This window comes from Chlamydotis macqueenii, chromosome 5, assembly GCF_036417535.1.
Source record: "Chlamydotis macqueenii isolate bChlMac1 chromosome 5, bChlMac1.mat, whole genome shotgun sequence".
Taxonomy (NCBI): domain Eukaryota; kingdom Metazoa; phylum Chordata; class Aves; order Otidiformes; family Otididae; genus Chlamydotis; species Chlamydotis macqueenii.
In genome coordinates, this window is record NC_141560.1 from 60,075,116 (window position 1) to 60,091,516 (window position 16,401).

Below are 16,401 nucleotides of genomic sequence, written 5' to 3' on the forward strand. Positions count from 1 at the left end.
ATTGTCACTAATTGACAATTATTTATTGTCATTACAGAAGAATATAATTTTTACTCTTTTATTTGTATAAAGCCCACTGTCAAAGTATGGGCTTATCTTCCTTCTTTTGAAATAGTCTTAAGGCTTGCAAATGTTTTTCTCGTATAGAAAGCTGAATGGATCACCTGTCAAGGAAAATAAAATAATATGAGTGAAATCTTGGCATGATTTAAATCAAGGTACAACTCTGTTTCTTTGAGGGAAAATCCAGGCTTCACCAACGTTCCCATATTCTGTCCAATAAAGATGCTAGGAGTATGGTTCTGTTATCAGTTTCTCTAACATTCATTGAAGTAGCTTATATGGGATCACTTCTTCAGTGGGGTGCAGCTAAATGAGGGTGTTGGCAGGGTGGAACTGCTCCCAGGACAGAGGTGCTTCTGCGTTGTCCCTGAGAATATCTGACAGCAGTCTGGATTTATAGTGCACAGATGCTGGCCCGCATCTGTCCCTGGGACATGCATCCACAGAGGATTGATTTTTAGTAACAATTGTCATTAAACTATTACGGGTGAGTCTTAGTGATGGCAAATGTCTCTGTTGTCTGAAGAAAATTAAATAGTAAAGGTCATCAAAGAGGACTGGAAAGTCATAATAATGGCTTGATAATGACATAATAATAATTATTATTCAGTTATTCGGATAACTCAGTTACTTAAAAACTGGCCAGAAGAACAATGAGTAGTTTCTCATGGACTAAACAATTAGCAGTGTGCTGGTATTAAGAATTAAAGTGTGTAGGTGAAGTATTTAGGGCCTTGAGCTAACTTTTCTGTATGCTCTATTGGGCCTTTAAGCCACATAACTGAAAGACCAGACAGTTCAACAGGGGCCGGACATTTCAGGTGATCTGTTGCTTTTTACAGGGCTACATGCTGAAAAAAGGTCATAAAAGGAAAAATTGGACAGAACGATGGTTTGTGCTAAAACCCAATATTATTTCCTACTATGTAAGTGAAGATTTAAAGGACAAGAAGGGAGACATCATACTGGATGGCAACTGTTGTGTAGAGGTAAAAAAAAACCCCACCACCCTGCCGAAAACTATTAATGTCTCTAAAGATCAGAATTAATCCTTTTTTATGTGCGAGGTGGACTCCTGGTATCTTTTGTTAACGGATTTTTTTTTTTTTTTTTTTTACTTTATATAAAAGCAGTTCATAAACACTCTTTTTATAAAGGTTCTTAGTGCTGGTATTTGTAGCTCTGTAACAGATAACTGCATACATGGGCCTTGACAATATATCTTGGATTTCAGTGTTTGCAAGGCTAATACTTTGTTACCCATTCTAGGCCTTGCCTGATAAAGATGGAAAGAAATGCCTTTTTCTCATAAAATGTCTTGATAAAAGCTTTGAGATCAGTGCCTCTGATAAAAAGAAGAAGCAAGAGTGGATTCAAGGTGAGGTTTCAAAAATTTTAGTTATGTGAAAGTTAAAGTGAGCTGAAGTCTTGCAGCTGTGTATTACTCAAATTCGAAATTCTTGGTCTTGTGATTTTTGGTATCTCTGTTTTGGGCACATGGAAAGGATCTTTAAGAAGCCTGAGACTCGGGAAGAACTAAGGACCCATGTAAGGGGAATCTGTTTCTGCTATTTAGGTGCCTCAATTTAGGCAGCCATAACCAAAATGAAATGTGTATTACTGTGTGCTTTTTCTATGTTGGCTGTTGTCGTAGTTCAGCCCCGATCGGGACCAGACTACGCAGTCTCTCTCTTGCTCCCCCCACCCTCTGAGAGAATAGGAGGAGATGATATAAGGAAAACGGCTCGAGGTTTGAGATAAGGACAGGGAGAAATCCTTAAAGTTACCATTACGGGCAAAACAGACTCGGCTTGGGGAAAACTATTCATTTATTCCTAAAACTAGCAGGAGAATGAGACAGGGAACAAGATAACCTCCCCCCACCCCTCCCTCTTCCCGGGCTTAACATCTCTGCGGCACGGGGGGGGGCGGGCGGGGAAGGGAATGGGGGTCGCGGTCAGTTCATCACGCGTTGTTTTACGCCGCTGTATCATCGTCGGGGGAAGAACTCCTCGCATTCCTCCTCTGCTCCAGCGTGGGGTCCCTCCCACGGGCCACAGTCCTTTGTGAAACTGCTCCGGTGTGGGTCATCTCTTCCACGGGGTGCAGTCCCTCTAGAACAGCTGTCCCAGCAGGCCCTCCACAGGCCACAGCCTCCTTCAGGCCTCCACCTGCTCTGGTGTGGGGTCCTCCATGGGCTGCAGGTGGATCTCTGCTCCTCCGTGGACCTCCATGGGCTGCAGGGGGACAACCCGCTCCACCATGGTCTTCACCACAAGTTGCAGAGGAATCTTGGCCAGGAGCCGCGTTATTCCTCCCCCTCCTTCTGAACTGACCTTGGCGTCTGCAGCCGTTCCTCACAACAGGCTGGTAGATGTCTCTCAGGATCCTTTTTACATCTTATTCACTTCAACTTCTCATCTCCTGTCCACTTCTTGCAGCCAGGCCGGGCCAAGTTGGGCCCAGTCGGCTGCCAGGCGGGAGGCCAGAGGGTGAGGCCTGCAAGGCCCACAAGGCTCGCGCCTTCCCCTCTCTGCCTCCCGCTCAGCTGCTTCACATCTTCCCTCTTTTTTTTTTTTTTTCTGTTTTCCCCTTCTTAAATACGTTATCGCAGAGGCGTTATCACAGAACATTCTGCTACCAATTGGCTCAGCCTTGGCCAGCAGTGGGTCCGCCCTAGGCCCGGCCGAGTCCACTAAACAAAGGGGAGCAACTTCTAGCAGTTTCCTACAGAAGCTACCACCTCAGGCCCCCCCTCACTAACAAAACCAGAACAGCTGTACTTTTAGGGATAGTGAAGGGAAGGGGAATACATTGTAAATTGTTGCTTTTAGGGAGAAAGGGAAAGCTTGTTAATTTCAGCATTGTAAAATACTAGCTTTGCTTTTACAGTTTTGCTTGAGGTAGTATGGTGGTGAGCTGAGGATAAGGCTGGGAATTGGCGCTTGCTTTTCTATTCCCACCGTGAAGTTACTGCTTGTGTGAGGCTGAGTGATAGCTACATGCATCTTTTGTAGAGTGGAGTAGATGCCCTTGCAAAGCCACTGTTGCCAATGGCATTGAATTATGTACAGCATTTAAATATTTGGAGCTGTGTGCTTCCACTTGCACTTCCATCTTTATCTAAAGCATATGTTTAAACATAGTACTAGTCTGATGTATGACAAATGATTACTTAGTTCCAAAAGGAGATCTTTTTTCACAGTTGTAATAGGTGAATAAAATACCAAAATCATCTGCCATTCCTCAGCTTTGCTCTCTGAATACTTCCTCAATGAATGTAAGTGAGAGCTACTTTTTTACTGGGAGAAAGTTTTCCCTTGGAGTATCAGTAAGAATAAAGGATTTAAAGTTGGTTCTAGGGAAGTAAGTGATTATATATATATTAGATAACATCTTACTGCTTGATTGGAGTCACTGTATCTAGGTAGTAAGAAATCTTGATGTGTCTGGGGGAGCGGTTTGCAGCTAGGCGTACAAGTGACTTGTATGTCCACTTCCTGTTAGAAATCAATATTGGAATTGACATAATGCATTGGAATTGCTGGACCTTATCCTTGCGGCACACAGCCAACATTGAAAGCCTGTCTTTTGCCTTTGATTTGTGTTGACACCTAGCCTGAGGAGAACTGGGAGAACTGACAACACTTATTTCTGATTTTAAAATACATTTGAAAAAACCTGACCAAACAAACAACACAGCACCACAGGTATTAATTCTCTAAGGCTATCCAGAAAGTTTATAATTTCCCTTCACTGGTGTTCTCTTCCTCTCCCTTTGCCTTGCATGCTCCTTTCCAGCCATACAGACCACTGTAAACCTGCTGAGAGCGGGAAGCCCTCCACCCCATAAAGAAGCACGCCAAAAACGAAAAGAATTGCGCCAGAAGCTGTTAGCTGAGCAAGAAGAGCTGGAGCGGCAGATGAAAGAACTGCAAATGGCCAATGAGAACAAGCAGAAGGAACTGGAGACCGTGCGAAAGGTGGGAACTGCTGACCTTCAAGCTTTAAGCTCAGTCTCTGTGGTTGAGCTTGGCTTCTTGAAGTATAATTAGGCATCTATTTCCTGTTCAGGTTTTCAGACATACTGAGTGAATGCCTCCAGAGGAGGTGAGTTTGTGTCAGTGTCAGCCTCCTAAGCAAGTAGATCAGCTGGTTGAGCCTGCAGCGTTGACTGCAGCTGTTTCTGAGGCCTGTTCAGCAGGCTCAGGGTAACTCATGTGGCTCAACCCTGTCCCCTGTACTTATGAGGGTATTGTGAAACTAGTGTAAAAGAAAACCACAGCTATGTGGATGGTGTTTAGGGACTTGAGAGTCTAGTATTTTCAGTTGTGAGTTTTTTGTTTTTCTTTTCTGTCAGATGTCTCTGTCAAATTTGGGGCTTTCCATTAAGATTTTCTTATCTAGTTTTCCAAAGTTCTGTTATGCGACTTGTATGTGTAGGGGAACTTTTTCTCTTCACAGAGACGTAGTTTCCAGAGATACAAATTTAATTTACACAGATTCCAAAGATGCAAAGTGATTTTGTGAGTATGTATAGGCATAATTTTATTAGAGTAGTTTAGGAGAGATTTATAGAGCTGAGAGACATAGCAACCATTTATAAACTGTTTAAATGCATGTTCCGTGTAAATGTGGATTGACTAGAATTGGACTAGAAATTTCTGAGTATTTGACAGAAGACTTGCTGGCAAAAGCCTAGCACCCACCCTTGCCTGTGACTCTGTACGTTTGTCCTCTGGGCTCAGTATTGGCAATGTTTATTTAATTTCAAAGTAGGGAAGGAAAACAAAAGAAAATTTCAATTAAATAGAGATCTTAGATTTGACTACAATTACATGCTTTTAAATGTTCTGGCAGAGGAGGAATACTAACTCAAAAAGACTGGTGTCATTTAAGCCTTTCAGAGGAGAACAATTCTGTACAGCTGTATCTTCTACAGCTTAAAAACAAACTAGGAGCCTTCTCCTTCTCTACTTCTCATCTATTTCAGACTAGAGTGGTATGAAAAGGGATGAAAGTTTTAACTTGGCAGCTTTAATTGTTTAGGCATTTCATTAGTTCATCTAGGTTGTCTGAAGGAAGATGGTTTAAATGTGGTACCTTCCAAAAATACCAGATATGATGGATGTCTCTCTTACTGAAGGTTTGTGGAAACAATTTCATCAGCCTAGCATATTACAAAAGAAGGGTGCTTGTTTCCTCTGAAGCATCAGATAAGTTTCTTAGGAAAATCACGTGAAATAATTATTTTGTTTTCAGTATTGGTAAAATTTTTGCTGATACCTGTGCATTTCTAACCTTCCATGCATTCTGAAAATACATGCTGTCAAAATCCTGATGAAAGGAAACACTGTGATGACTATGTGAAATCAAGATGCAAAAAAAAAAAAAAAAAAAGTAAGTTGCAAAAAGATGTGAAAGTACCAGCAGCTGTTTCCTAGACATTTGCTGTGATTAGGCTAACTTTTCCCCTAATTTCAAGTGATTGTTATGGACTTGAATTTTATTTACCTTACATGGCAATTTACAGAACGTTAAAGGAGTGTGATTCACAATAGCACAATCACTTATTATAGTTGAAGTTTGTAGCACTTCTGCTTTCCTATGGCAATTTAGTGCTTCTCACTTCTGTTTCTTGTATGCCTTTTATGCCTGCTGGCATATTTTAACTCTTGGAACTCCTGCCTGAGATGTGGTTTTCTGTAACAGTTTTCTATCCTATATGAGATAGAGGAGGAAATACAGTGATTTCTATCAGTTGCACGAAGCAGGACGCAAAGGAAACTTGGAGGAAGTCTGATAATTGACTTTTCATTGGCAAATTTAAAATTGTCTTGCAAATAACAAGAATAAAAATTATATTTAGAGATTGAGAATAGCCTCAGACGTTAAAAAAAAAAAGCTAGTGCCTTTTTTTGTTAAAAACAAAAATTGTTAAATAAAGTTCCATTCCCTCAAAATGTTTTAATTTTGACAAATTGTTTTTTCCCTCTTTTCTTCCTCCTGCCCTCCTCTTCCAGCAACTAGAAGCAGCAGCTGCTCGTGCTGCTGAGGAAGAGAAGAAAAGACTTCAGACTCAAGTTGAATTACAAGATCGCTTCAGTTTGGAGCTGGAGAGAGAAAAATTGGTGAGTAGTGCATGTGGTTCTTTTGCTATGATTACACATTGTGAGCAATGTGTTCAGCAATGACTTCTCTCACAGGCAATCACTGAAAGGATTCTACAGATTTTGCAGGAGGCTGGAGAATGCAACCTGTGTTGCATTTTTTTACAGATGTAGGAATAAAATATTTTTACTAGAGAATTCAAATATTGGAACAGCCTGCCTAGAATTTGTATAGTGTTCAAAGCTTAAATATTATTGGAAAACTGGGGAAAATCTGACTGTTTGAAAGATAAATGCAGACTAAAGTTACCCTTGCAGTTTTCAAAGATGGAAAATCTGAGGCCAGTACATACTGCATGAATATGCAAAATGAACACAGATGTAACCAAACTGCGTTTTAGGAATTTTCTGACTTGAATATATTTTTAAAACGACTTTTTTTTTTTTTTTTTTTTTAATACTGTGCATTCTTTTACACTTATACACACACACAAAAACATAAAAAGTTAAAGAAGCATTGTGGCTTTACAACGCTGTTACTATAATCCACACTGAGAATTTCCAAAATAACTAAATTTCAGTCTTCAGGGGCTTTGTCAGGCATAACAGACTTTTCTGTTAGCTGGAGAAAACAAGAAGAAACAGTCAAGTTGATGTGATGAAACGTCTCTGGACATAAATGCGCACCATGCTGCTTTATGGGCTGAGTGAATTCCTGAATATGATCCCTTTCTGGTCAGTGTGATTTAGGCTGACTGAGGCAAAGCAGACTGCAGACCAGTGGAGCAGGACATGCCATCCTACCACACTTGACAGCAAGCCTTTCTTGCTGACTTCAGGAGCTGTGCTTATCTTCTGTGAAGTACATGTTATGTATTGGTAAATGCTGAGGTTTTGGTGCTTTATCCTGACTCAGTTCAAAGCCAGCTGACTGCTGTTGTCCCCAGCACAGTGATGGGCTGAGTGGGAGGATGGCTCTGGTGCCACAGCACCCCTGGTTTTCTGCTCTGGTCAGTGAAAGGGGAGGGATGAGGATCAGAGACTTAGGTGACTGTGGATATGCAGCATCCCCTCACCTTCCTCTGTCTCTTACCTCTGTTTTTTTGTTATGGTTGCTCGTCTCTTAGAAAAGCAACCTCCTTAGCCAATTTCCACCCCTTATCCATCCTGTGCTGTCATGGTGCCATCATCCAGATAGAAGTGTGTGAAATACACTGCTGCCAAGGGAGGACATGCCTGAGGAAAGGCATGGAAACAATGTAATTAAACCAGCAAGTGACAAGATCAAACTGATGTAAGTTAGATTTAAACCCCTGTAAAAATCCTGTGCTGTCTGAAGGAGGGCAATGTAAGTAACCTGTATTATTATTATTATTTTTTTTTTTTCAATGCTCTTAGTTACACAGTTATGCATCTACAAACCTAGACTCAATAGTACCAGTTTTGCTCTGCAGGCAGCAGGAAAAGGTTTGTCTCTGAAAACATTATCTGAGGGAAACCTGGCAATTCCTTTAAAAATTGGAAACCCGAGTTGAATGGTAGCTCATATGTGTCCTCAATTTATGCTGCTAGGTAAGACAAAAAATGGAAGAGCAGGTTGCTCGGAAGTCATCTGAACTGGAACAGTATTTACAAAGAGTACGTGAACTGGAAGAAATGTATAAACAGCTACAGGAAGCTTTGGAGGATGAGAAACAGGCACGTCAAGATGAAGAGACTGTAAGAAAACTTCAAGCCAGGTATGACTTTGACCTAGTAGAGATTTATTTCAATTCCTCACTCCCCTCTGCAATAATAAATAACTGTGCCATACTATTAAAGATTGTTTGCATCTTGGACATGCTGCTTGAAGTCCAAACGCAGCATAGATTCTTTTTTTTTCCTAAACTTATGAAGGCTCAAGCTGGTATTTATGGTGTTTTAATAAGTTTGATTAGCCCTTAGCAGTGGGAGTGCTCAGCAATTTCAGAGAAGCAGGCAAACTTATTTTTCATCAGGTGTTCTGCATGTAAACACTTGAAAAGCTGAGATCACTCTGTACAGACTATGCAGTTGTGTATTTTATAAAGCAGTAACTGTAAATATGACTTTCTGCTGTATTTTGTCACAGGTATAAAATATAATTGGTAAACAGTTGTCTCCTCTTACTCATATGGACTTTGTTTAGTGTGGTTTGTTTCTTCATATATTCAGTCCTCCTAAGACAATTAAGATAACTTATGCATGCTTGTTTCTTCAGTGGTTTTCAGTGTTGTGTATTTGCATTATTTACTAAATTTTCTGAATAGCCCTTTGTGGCAGTCAAACTGTTTGCACTGCTGGTATGATTTTCAGCTTTAGACTGAAGACAAGCCTACAAGCAGTAACTTTTTCCCTGCTTCCCAAGTGTTTTTGTTTTGTTTGTTTTTTTTTTTTTTTAAAAAAAAAGAAAATAATTAGCTTGGCTTCCCTATGTGTATGTTATGTAATGGATACAGCTTGCTTCAAAGCTTTAAAGTGCAGTTAACACTGCAATCCCCATTGCAGATTACTGGAAGAGGAGTCAGCAAAGAGAGCTGAATTGGAAAAATGGCACTTGCAGCAGCAACAGACCATTCAGATGACAGAAGCAGAGAAACAAGAGCTAGAAAACCAGAGAATGATAAAGGAACGGGCTCTTCAAGTTGCTATGCAGCAACTGGAACAACTTGAACTGGAAAGGAAGGAGGCCCTTGAGCAATATGAGGTGAGCTGCTTTGTTCATCAGCCTCTCCTACTTAGTCAGGTATTCAGTAGTTTAACTGAATTTGAAGTTAATCAATATCGTGCTTCTTTAAGGACTTGCATGGCACAAAAATTATAACAACAGGTAGGATGTGTTGGGTGTTTTGGCCTAGACCAGTAGATACATCTGAAGAAGAGGACATGTTTCAGACACACCACCTCTTTTATTCTTTTGTCTCAATTTGCAAGCTAGCTCAGTCATATCCTGAAATACATACATTTATCTTCTCCTGTAGATTAACTGTTCTTACGCAGTCCTATTGCTGTCATAACTATATGCCTTATGCTTTTGAATAAGTTATTCTTGCAGTGTTTTGATGATGTCATGGGACAATATTGACTTCTACAAATGAAAAATCAATGCGCTACTGTCTTTACTCTTCAAAAAGGTATTTAAGCACTGAACTGACATCAAGGATAGCTAGAAATTAGCTCTCATTCTCAGTGTGTAGCAGTGCTTCATGTCCCAAATGCCAGGCCTATTCTCTGCTCCGCTGAGTGTTTTTGGTGAAGGCTAGTAGCTGTATTCATGGAAGAATTTCCATGCTCCATTCCATTCCATTGCTCCAGCCAGCAAGTTGGCTTTGTCAGGGGCCCAGCTTAAGTGTTTCTATACCAATGCATGTAGTATGGGGAACAAACAGGAAGAGCTGGAGATGAGTGCACACATGCAGGGCTGCAACCTTGTTGGCATCATGGAGACGTGGTGGAACAACTCCTATGACTGGTGCGTTGGGATGGAGGGATATAGGCTTTTTAGGAAGGACAGGCAGGGGAGACAAGGAGCGGGAGGAGAGGATGTCGCTCTCTATGTGGGGAGGAGGGGGTGTAGCTCTCTATGTCAGCAGCTGGCTGGAGTGCATGGAGCTTGGCCTGGGGATGGAGGAGGAGCTGACAGAGAATTTATGGGTCTGGCTACTTTACAACTTACCATGTTTGCATTAGATGTAACACCATCATTATATTGCTTTTGGCTAATATTTGACTTTTTTATGTGACATGTAGGCTTTTTGTATATGAAACGTTTATTACTCCAAAGGAATTGCTGAGTGCAATAGACAGAAAAAAACTCAAAAACCCAGTCAAACAAACAAATCCACAAAACAAATGATGGAGTAGGTCACTGTGATAGTTGACTCATTATTTTAGAAATAATTAAACATTCTGGCTTTCCATTTGGAATTGACCAAAAGACTGGCTTAGACTGAAGAACACCTCTTTCTTGCATGGATATAACAGCAGTGGTCCTTTTCTGAGCTTACATTTTATGGTTTCTGATAGTGAGAGATATCAGCTAGCTGGTCGTAGTTTGTGTCGTAGTTCAGTCCAGGGACCAGACTACGCAGTCTCTCTCTCACTCCCCTCACCCTCTGAGAGAATAGGGAGAGATAATATAAGAAGAAAAAAGGCTTGAGGTTTGAGATAAGGACAGGGAGAAATCCTTAAAGTTACCGTCATGGGCAAAACAGACTTGACTTGGGAAAAACTATTCATTTGCTACTAAAAACAGCAAGATAATGAGACAGAGAACAAGATAACCCCCCCCCCGCCTTCCCAGGCTTAACATTATCTCTACCACCTTCCCCCCCGGAGTGGCACAGGGGGGAAGAGGGAATGGGGGTCGCGGTCAGTTCATCATGCGTTCATGCGTTGTTTTATGGCTCTGCTTTGTGGTCGGGGGAAGAACTCCTCGCATTCCTCCCCTGCTCCACTGAGGGGTCCCACCCACAGGCTGCAGTCCTTCAAACTGCTTTGGCATGGGTCATTTCTTCCATGGGGTGCAGTCCCTCTGGAACAGCTGCCCAAGGGGGTCCTCCACAAGCCACAGCCTCCTTCAGGCTTCCACCTGCCCTGACACGGGGTCATCCACGGGCTGCAGGTGGATCTCTGCTCCTCCGTGGTCCTCCATGGGCTGCAGGGGGACAGCCTGCTTCACCATGGTCATCACCACAGGCTGCAGGGGAATATTGGCCAGGAACCACATTACTCCTCCCCTTCCTTCTTCACTGACCTTGGCATCTGCAGCCGTTCCTCTCGCAGATGCCTCTCAGGTTATCTTCGCATCTCATCTCCTCTTCGCTTCTTGCAGCCGGGCTGGGCCCAGTTGGGCCCAGTCAGCTGCCTGGCGGGAGGCCAGAGAGTGAGGCCTGCAAGGCCCACAAGGCTCACGCCTCCCCCTCTCTGCCCCCACTCAGCTTCTTCACATCATCTCAGCTTCTACATCATCTCTTGAGCCCCCAACATAAGAAGGACGTGGACCAGTTGGAGAGGGTCCAGAGGAGGGCCATGAAGATAAGAGGGCTGGAGCACCTCTCCTCTGAGGACAGGCTGAGAGAGTTGGGGCTGTTCAGCCTGGAGAAGAGGAGGCTCCGGGGAGACCTGATAGCAGTCTTCCAGTACCTCAAGGGGGCCTACAAGAAAGATGAGGAGAGGCTGTTCAGTAGGGCCTGGTGGGATAGGACGAGGGGTAATTGTTTTAAAAATAGAGGGAGGTAGATTTAGATTGGACATTAGGAAAAAAATTTTTACAGTGAGGGTGGTAGAACACTGGAACAGGTTGTCCAGAGAGGTGGTGGATGCCCCATCCCTGGAAACGTTCAAGGCCAGGTTGGATGAGGCTCTGAGCAACCTGATGTAGTCGGGGATGTCCCTGCTCCTTGCAGGGGGGTTGGACTAGATGACCTTTGAAGGTCCCTTCCAACCCTAACCATTTTATGATTCTACTCTTTTTTTTTTTTCCTGTTTTCCCCTTAAATACGTTATCGCAGAGGCGTTATCGTGGAACATTCTGCTACCAATTGGCTCGGCCCTGGCCAGCAACGGGTCCGCCCTAGTCCCGGCCAAGTCCACTGAACAAAGGGGAGCAACTTCTATCATCAACTTCTTATAGAAGCTACCACCTTATGCGCTCCTCACTAAATAAAACCAGAACAGTTTGGAACAGAAAATGCATCTTTCTGTTTTGAAACTACAGTTTATGCTTTCAGTTTTCATGAAGACCAGCCCTACTTACACAGCTACAGAATCTTTTAAAACCTAGGGTTTTTTTTATTCTCGTTTGACAACTTTTACACAGCTAGTAACTGATTAGGATGGTTAGAAGTTAAGTTCTTTTGTCTCCATTAAAGGGAGGGCTGGCTCAATTAGTGTGGTTCCTTAGATTTAAAAGGAGGTTTTTTTCTTTTTATATAAATAGAGTAAAGTTGTTCTTGTTTTCAAGTGGGTTGTGTCTTATTTCAGGAGGTTAAGAAGAAGTTGGAAATGGCAGCTAATAACACCAAGAGTTGGAAAGATAAAGTAGCTCATCATGAGGGATTAATTCGACTAATAGAGCCGGGTAAGTTATCAACAGAAAAGTTACAAAAAAATTATATTCATTCTATCTCATATACTTAGATCACCTAGTGATTTACTGAAGTCTGCCTTTTCCTGTAGCTTATTGGTTTCATGGCAGCCTATAAATACCACATTTGCAAGAACTGCTGATGGTAACTTTCAAATCTTTACCTCTGCTGGTAAAACAAAGCAAGGATCAATCTGAACACTGTATGGTTTAGGTGTTTAATGCAGTTAGCATAAATGCTAACTGCCAAAACCATGAAGTAAAGATAGCTAAAATATTTTATTTTTATGAAAAGTTTAATTTCTTAGCTTAATTAACAGCATGCCAGCTCAGAGGAAAGTGGTTTGTAATGCAGTGCTGGACAGATTGCTTTCCTTTCAAGGGCAGCTCTAAAGGCAGGCATAAGAGGGGTTTACTAAGATACAACTATTTGGGGTGGGAGGAAAGTTGGGAGATAAGGATGCAAAAGATTGCAGCAGTCAACAACAACTCACACTAAGCCTTGTCACTGGTGCTGTCCCAGGCATTCCTTGCTCCTTGGTTAGGCAGGTTCTCAGGTCACCTTTCAGAGGGTTTCTGGTCACAGAAGAGATAGCATTTACCAAATCCTCCTGTGGCAACATGGCCTGTGGTGAGGGATGTCCTTGTCAGAAATGCCTGTTTCAAATATTGCGCTCTGTCTTCCAGGCTCCAAGAGTCCTCACTTAATCACAAACTGGGGCCCGGCTGCCTTCACTGAAGCTGAACTTGAGCAAAGACAAAAGAGCTGGAAAGGGAAAAAAGCCACTTCTGAGTAACAATGGTAGCTGATGTACCGTTCATGAATAGAAGCCCACCTTGGTTCGTTCTGCTTTGCACAGAGCAACTTCTCACTTACAAAGATCTTAGTTTGCTCAGCAGGTTGGGCGGAAATACTGTTTACCACGTTAGGAGTATCTACTCAGAGTTCAGTAATTATAATATGCTCAGTAATTATAATCTGTGGTGTCTGACAGTACTTCCTGTTTTCCCTCACATTTCCAGAAATTCTGTTCTTTTATACAAAACTTTTCAACTGAAGATTTTTATTGAGCTTGTGGCAGAGTTGTTTCTATACTAGCCTGTAACAATCTGACAGCATCTAACCGATCCAGCAGTGTCACTTTCATTCCAAAAACCAAGGAGAGCAATTGTTTCATTATTTTGGTTGGTATAATTTAAACCCAGGATAAATCAGTCCTGGAGGCTCTGTCTGACTCTGAGAGCATTACGTTTCCTTCCATTGAGTCTCCTTTTATTTTTTCTTTGTCCATCTGTTGCTCTTCGCATGATGCTTAGTGCTTAGATAAATTCTTCCTTGGTGAGGGCAGACTGGCATCACTAGGTACCTGCTGGCTGATCAGATTTTGTGTCCTGTTCTCCTCTGTTTGCAGGAATCCAAACAAAAGAACTGGAAATAGGCATGTACAAAATGCTGCCATAAAACATTTGGAAAAAGCAGTTATGCAAAATAGTTCTTGTACTGTCTCATACTTGAGAAGTTCACTTCATAGTTTAAAAGATGTACAGTTCTGACTTACAGTTTTCTGGAGCAGATAAGTGAAAGATGCTAGCACATATAGGCCAACTGTCATCTGCATCAACGCTGTGTTTATGCAGAAATCATAACATACCAGCATTTTAGATACAGCACTTTTTGAAGGCTAGATTAAAAAAAAAATAAAAGAGGAAAGATAAAAATGGTAAATGTGTAACAATACTACTTTAGAAAAAAATTAATTCCTGTCCATAAAATAATTTAAGTGTTTCTAGTAACAAGACTTCCCAAAGAGCTTACTGCTCTGTCTCAAAATTCTCTCCAGGGACAAAGCCAGTTATTTATATTTCTGTAGAGAAAAGGAGTAAGATTGTGATTTTTGCTTTGTGGGTCTTCCATTCCAGGCAAGAGGTCAGTCTATTGCTAAGTAAAATAGTATTCTTGCTAAATTGTACATACGTTTTTGAGAACTAAGTCCCCCCTCCCAAAGAGCAGGTGCCTATTGGTGCCTGTGTGGCTTGTTAGTCAGCTTTGACCTTTGTATGTATACTGAATATGTGCAACCATGTCTTAGCACCTACTTTTTAGTTGAGCTAAATGTTAAATTATTTTTAGTAAATAAGTTAATTTTTCAGATGGATTATCAGTGCATTTGTGTACAGTGTTGTGATACTTGCATCTCAGAAAACCAGAAGCTGTACAGAAGTGATCTTCAGATTTGGAAGTCAATAGCATTTTGCCTATTAACTAAGACTCACTCAAATACTGAATCTTCTCAGACATTTATTCTCTGGTTATATTTTTATACTAATGGAAATCTTTAATGTTTCAGTAAATGGAGTGCTGATTAGAATGGCAGGAAAATCCAGGATCTTCCTACTTGTATTTACTGTACAGGAAAGCAGTAGTTCCTTTAGCTTGCTAACAAGGCATTTTAAAAATTGATTATGTTTACAGAAGAAATGTGAAAAAAAACAAACTGTAATAGAAATACTAATGTATACATTGTTAAACTTTGCTAAAGGAGATGGAACCGTGTTTATAACTACCAAACATCTTTTATGTGGAGAAGGTGTATCGGGGCTAAACTTGTTTAATTTTTCTAACAGTCTTTATTTTGGACAAATGTTTTTTTAAGAACACCAAATGATGCATGTTTCGTATTTTTTACTGTTCTTTAGAATTGGCTATTTAATAAAGTAATATAAAGTCACTTACATTTCTGAATTAATTGATGTCTTTTTGCATGGGTTTCTTTTGGGTCACTGGAATTCAAAATCCAGTAACTATTGTGTAGATGTATTACTTCTAGATGGAAGAAGTATACTCTTGATGCTCTGATCAATGGGATTTGGATTAAAGTCATAATAAAGGCAATGGTCACACAGATAATACAATGTAATTTGTCTTAACAGCACTACTTCTCTTAAATGTTCATATTCACTACACCTTGATACAGTATAACGATGCTCAGCTATTACCAAGATATTGCTCAGTAACGGTATTTTGAGGGTGCAGTTTAGCTTTTTTTCTGAAACACAATGCTTGCTGGATGGGAAATTAATTGATAGAACAGTTGCATCTACAGTAACACATCAATGCTTAGAGTGCTAGCCTGGGAGAAGGGCAGATGTGCTCTTCTTATAAGTGAGCTAAGGGGGGAAGATGGCTGCAGAGTGAGGGTGTCTTGGCATATACAGACATGTGTCTCTGCAGGAAAAACAGCCCTTCATTAACATGTCATCTGTTATTTCTTAGTCACTATTAAAAGAGGAAACAAGACAAGACTTCTTTTAGCTTTGTTGTCCCTGCTTGCTCTGACAAATTAAGAAAGCTTTGTGTGAAGTGTTACACAGTAAAAGTGGGGGGAAGAAGGTGGTTCAAAAATGAACAGATTGCATTTTGAGGAAAAAATACCTCTTTAGAGTAAATCCATTAATGCTAAACACAGCATTCAAAGAGAGAGTACAACTGTGAGTCAGAGTCGCCACACCTCATGAAACAGCATCGCATGGAAAACTGCAGCCCTGGTGCAGTATCATTTCTGGTGAGCCCAAAGGTTATAGCACTCCTGTTCCAAGAAATCAATGAGACAGCTACTGGTGAGGATAAATGTGATGCTATGGACAACTATGTTCTGCCCCAAGAAGCATTGCAATGTCATAGTGTTTTAACTATGTGTCAGACTCAGCTATGCAGAGGCCAGTGGAAAGCTGTGGCAGCTGGTCTTGACCACCCGCCCCAATAGATGCACTGGATGGAAAAACTGCTTGTTTTGTTTGCCAGCTTCAGTTTTAACTGCAGCTGATGGTGGAACAATCCTGCAAACCATGCTTTTTTTTCTTTTTTTTTTTTTTTTCCCAAACCCATTGTTTTTTTCCCTGTGACCATTTTATGGAGCTGATTTATGAGACTCATTCCTGAGCTGTAACAAGCAGGTTTCTAGTGACTCATATTAACTTCTGTTTAACTTTTCTGCATGACCATCCACAAAAGCAAAGTCTATATGGGAAAGCAACAGCCTGTTAGGACAATATCTGTATCCTGGGGCAGGGGACATGACCCAACCCCTAAAGAAGCAACTGTTCAGTCATGCAGGCCTTCTG

General features: G+C 41.2%; 1 protein-coding gene across 1 annotated transcript in view; it reads left to right on the forward strand.

Moving 5' to 3' along the window:
- The window catches only part of SWAP70 (switching B cell complex subunit SWAP70), a 45,360-nt gene extending 30,346 nt beyond the window's left edge, over positions 1-15,014 (forward strand). Inside the window, exons 5-12 of the mRNA XM_086750041.1 lie at positions 906-1,052; positions 1,333-1,441; positions 3,865-4,046; positions 6,087-6,194; positions 7,746-7,912; positions 8,700-8,898; positions 12,177-12,273; positions 12,967-15,014. Of these exons, the coding sequence (XP_086606167.1) occupies positions 906-1,052; positions 1,333-1,441; positions 3,865-4,046; positions 6,087-6,194; positions 7,746-7,912; positions 8,700-8,898; positions 12,177-12,273; positions 12,967-13,076 (1,119 nt within the window). The 3' untranslated portion in view covers positions 13,077-15,014. The remainder of the gene's footprint in view (positions 1-905; positions 1,053-1,332; positions 1,442-3,864; positions 4,047-6,086; positions 6,195-7,745; positions 7,913-8,699; positions 8,899-12,176; positions 12,274-12,966) is intronic.
- Positions 15,015-16,401: the final 1,387 nt, after the last annotated feature.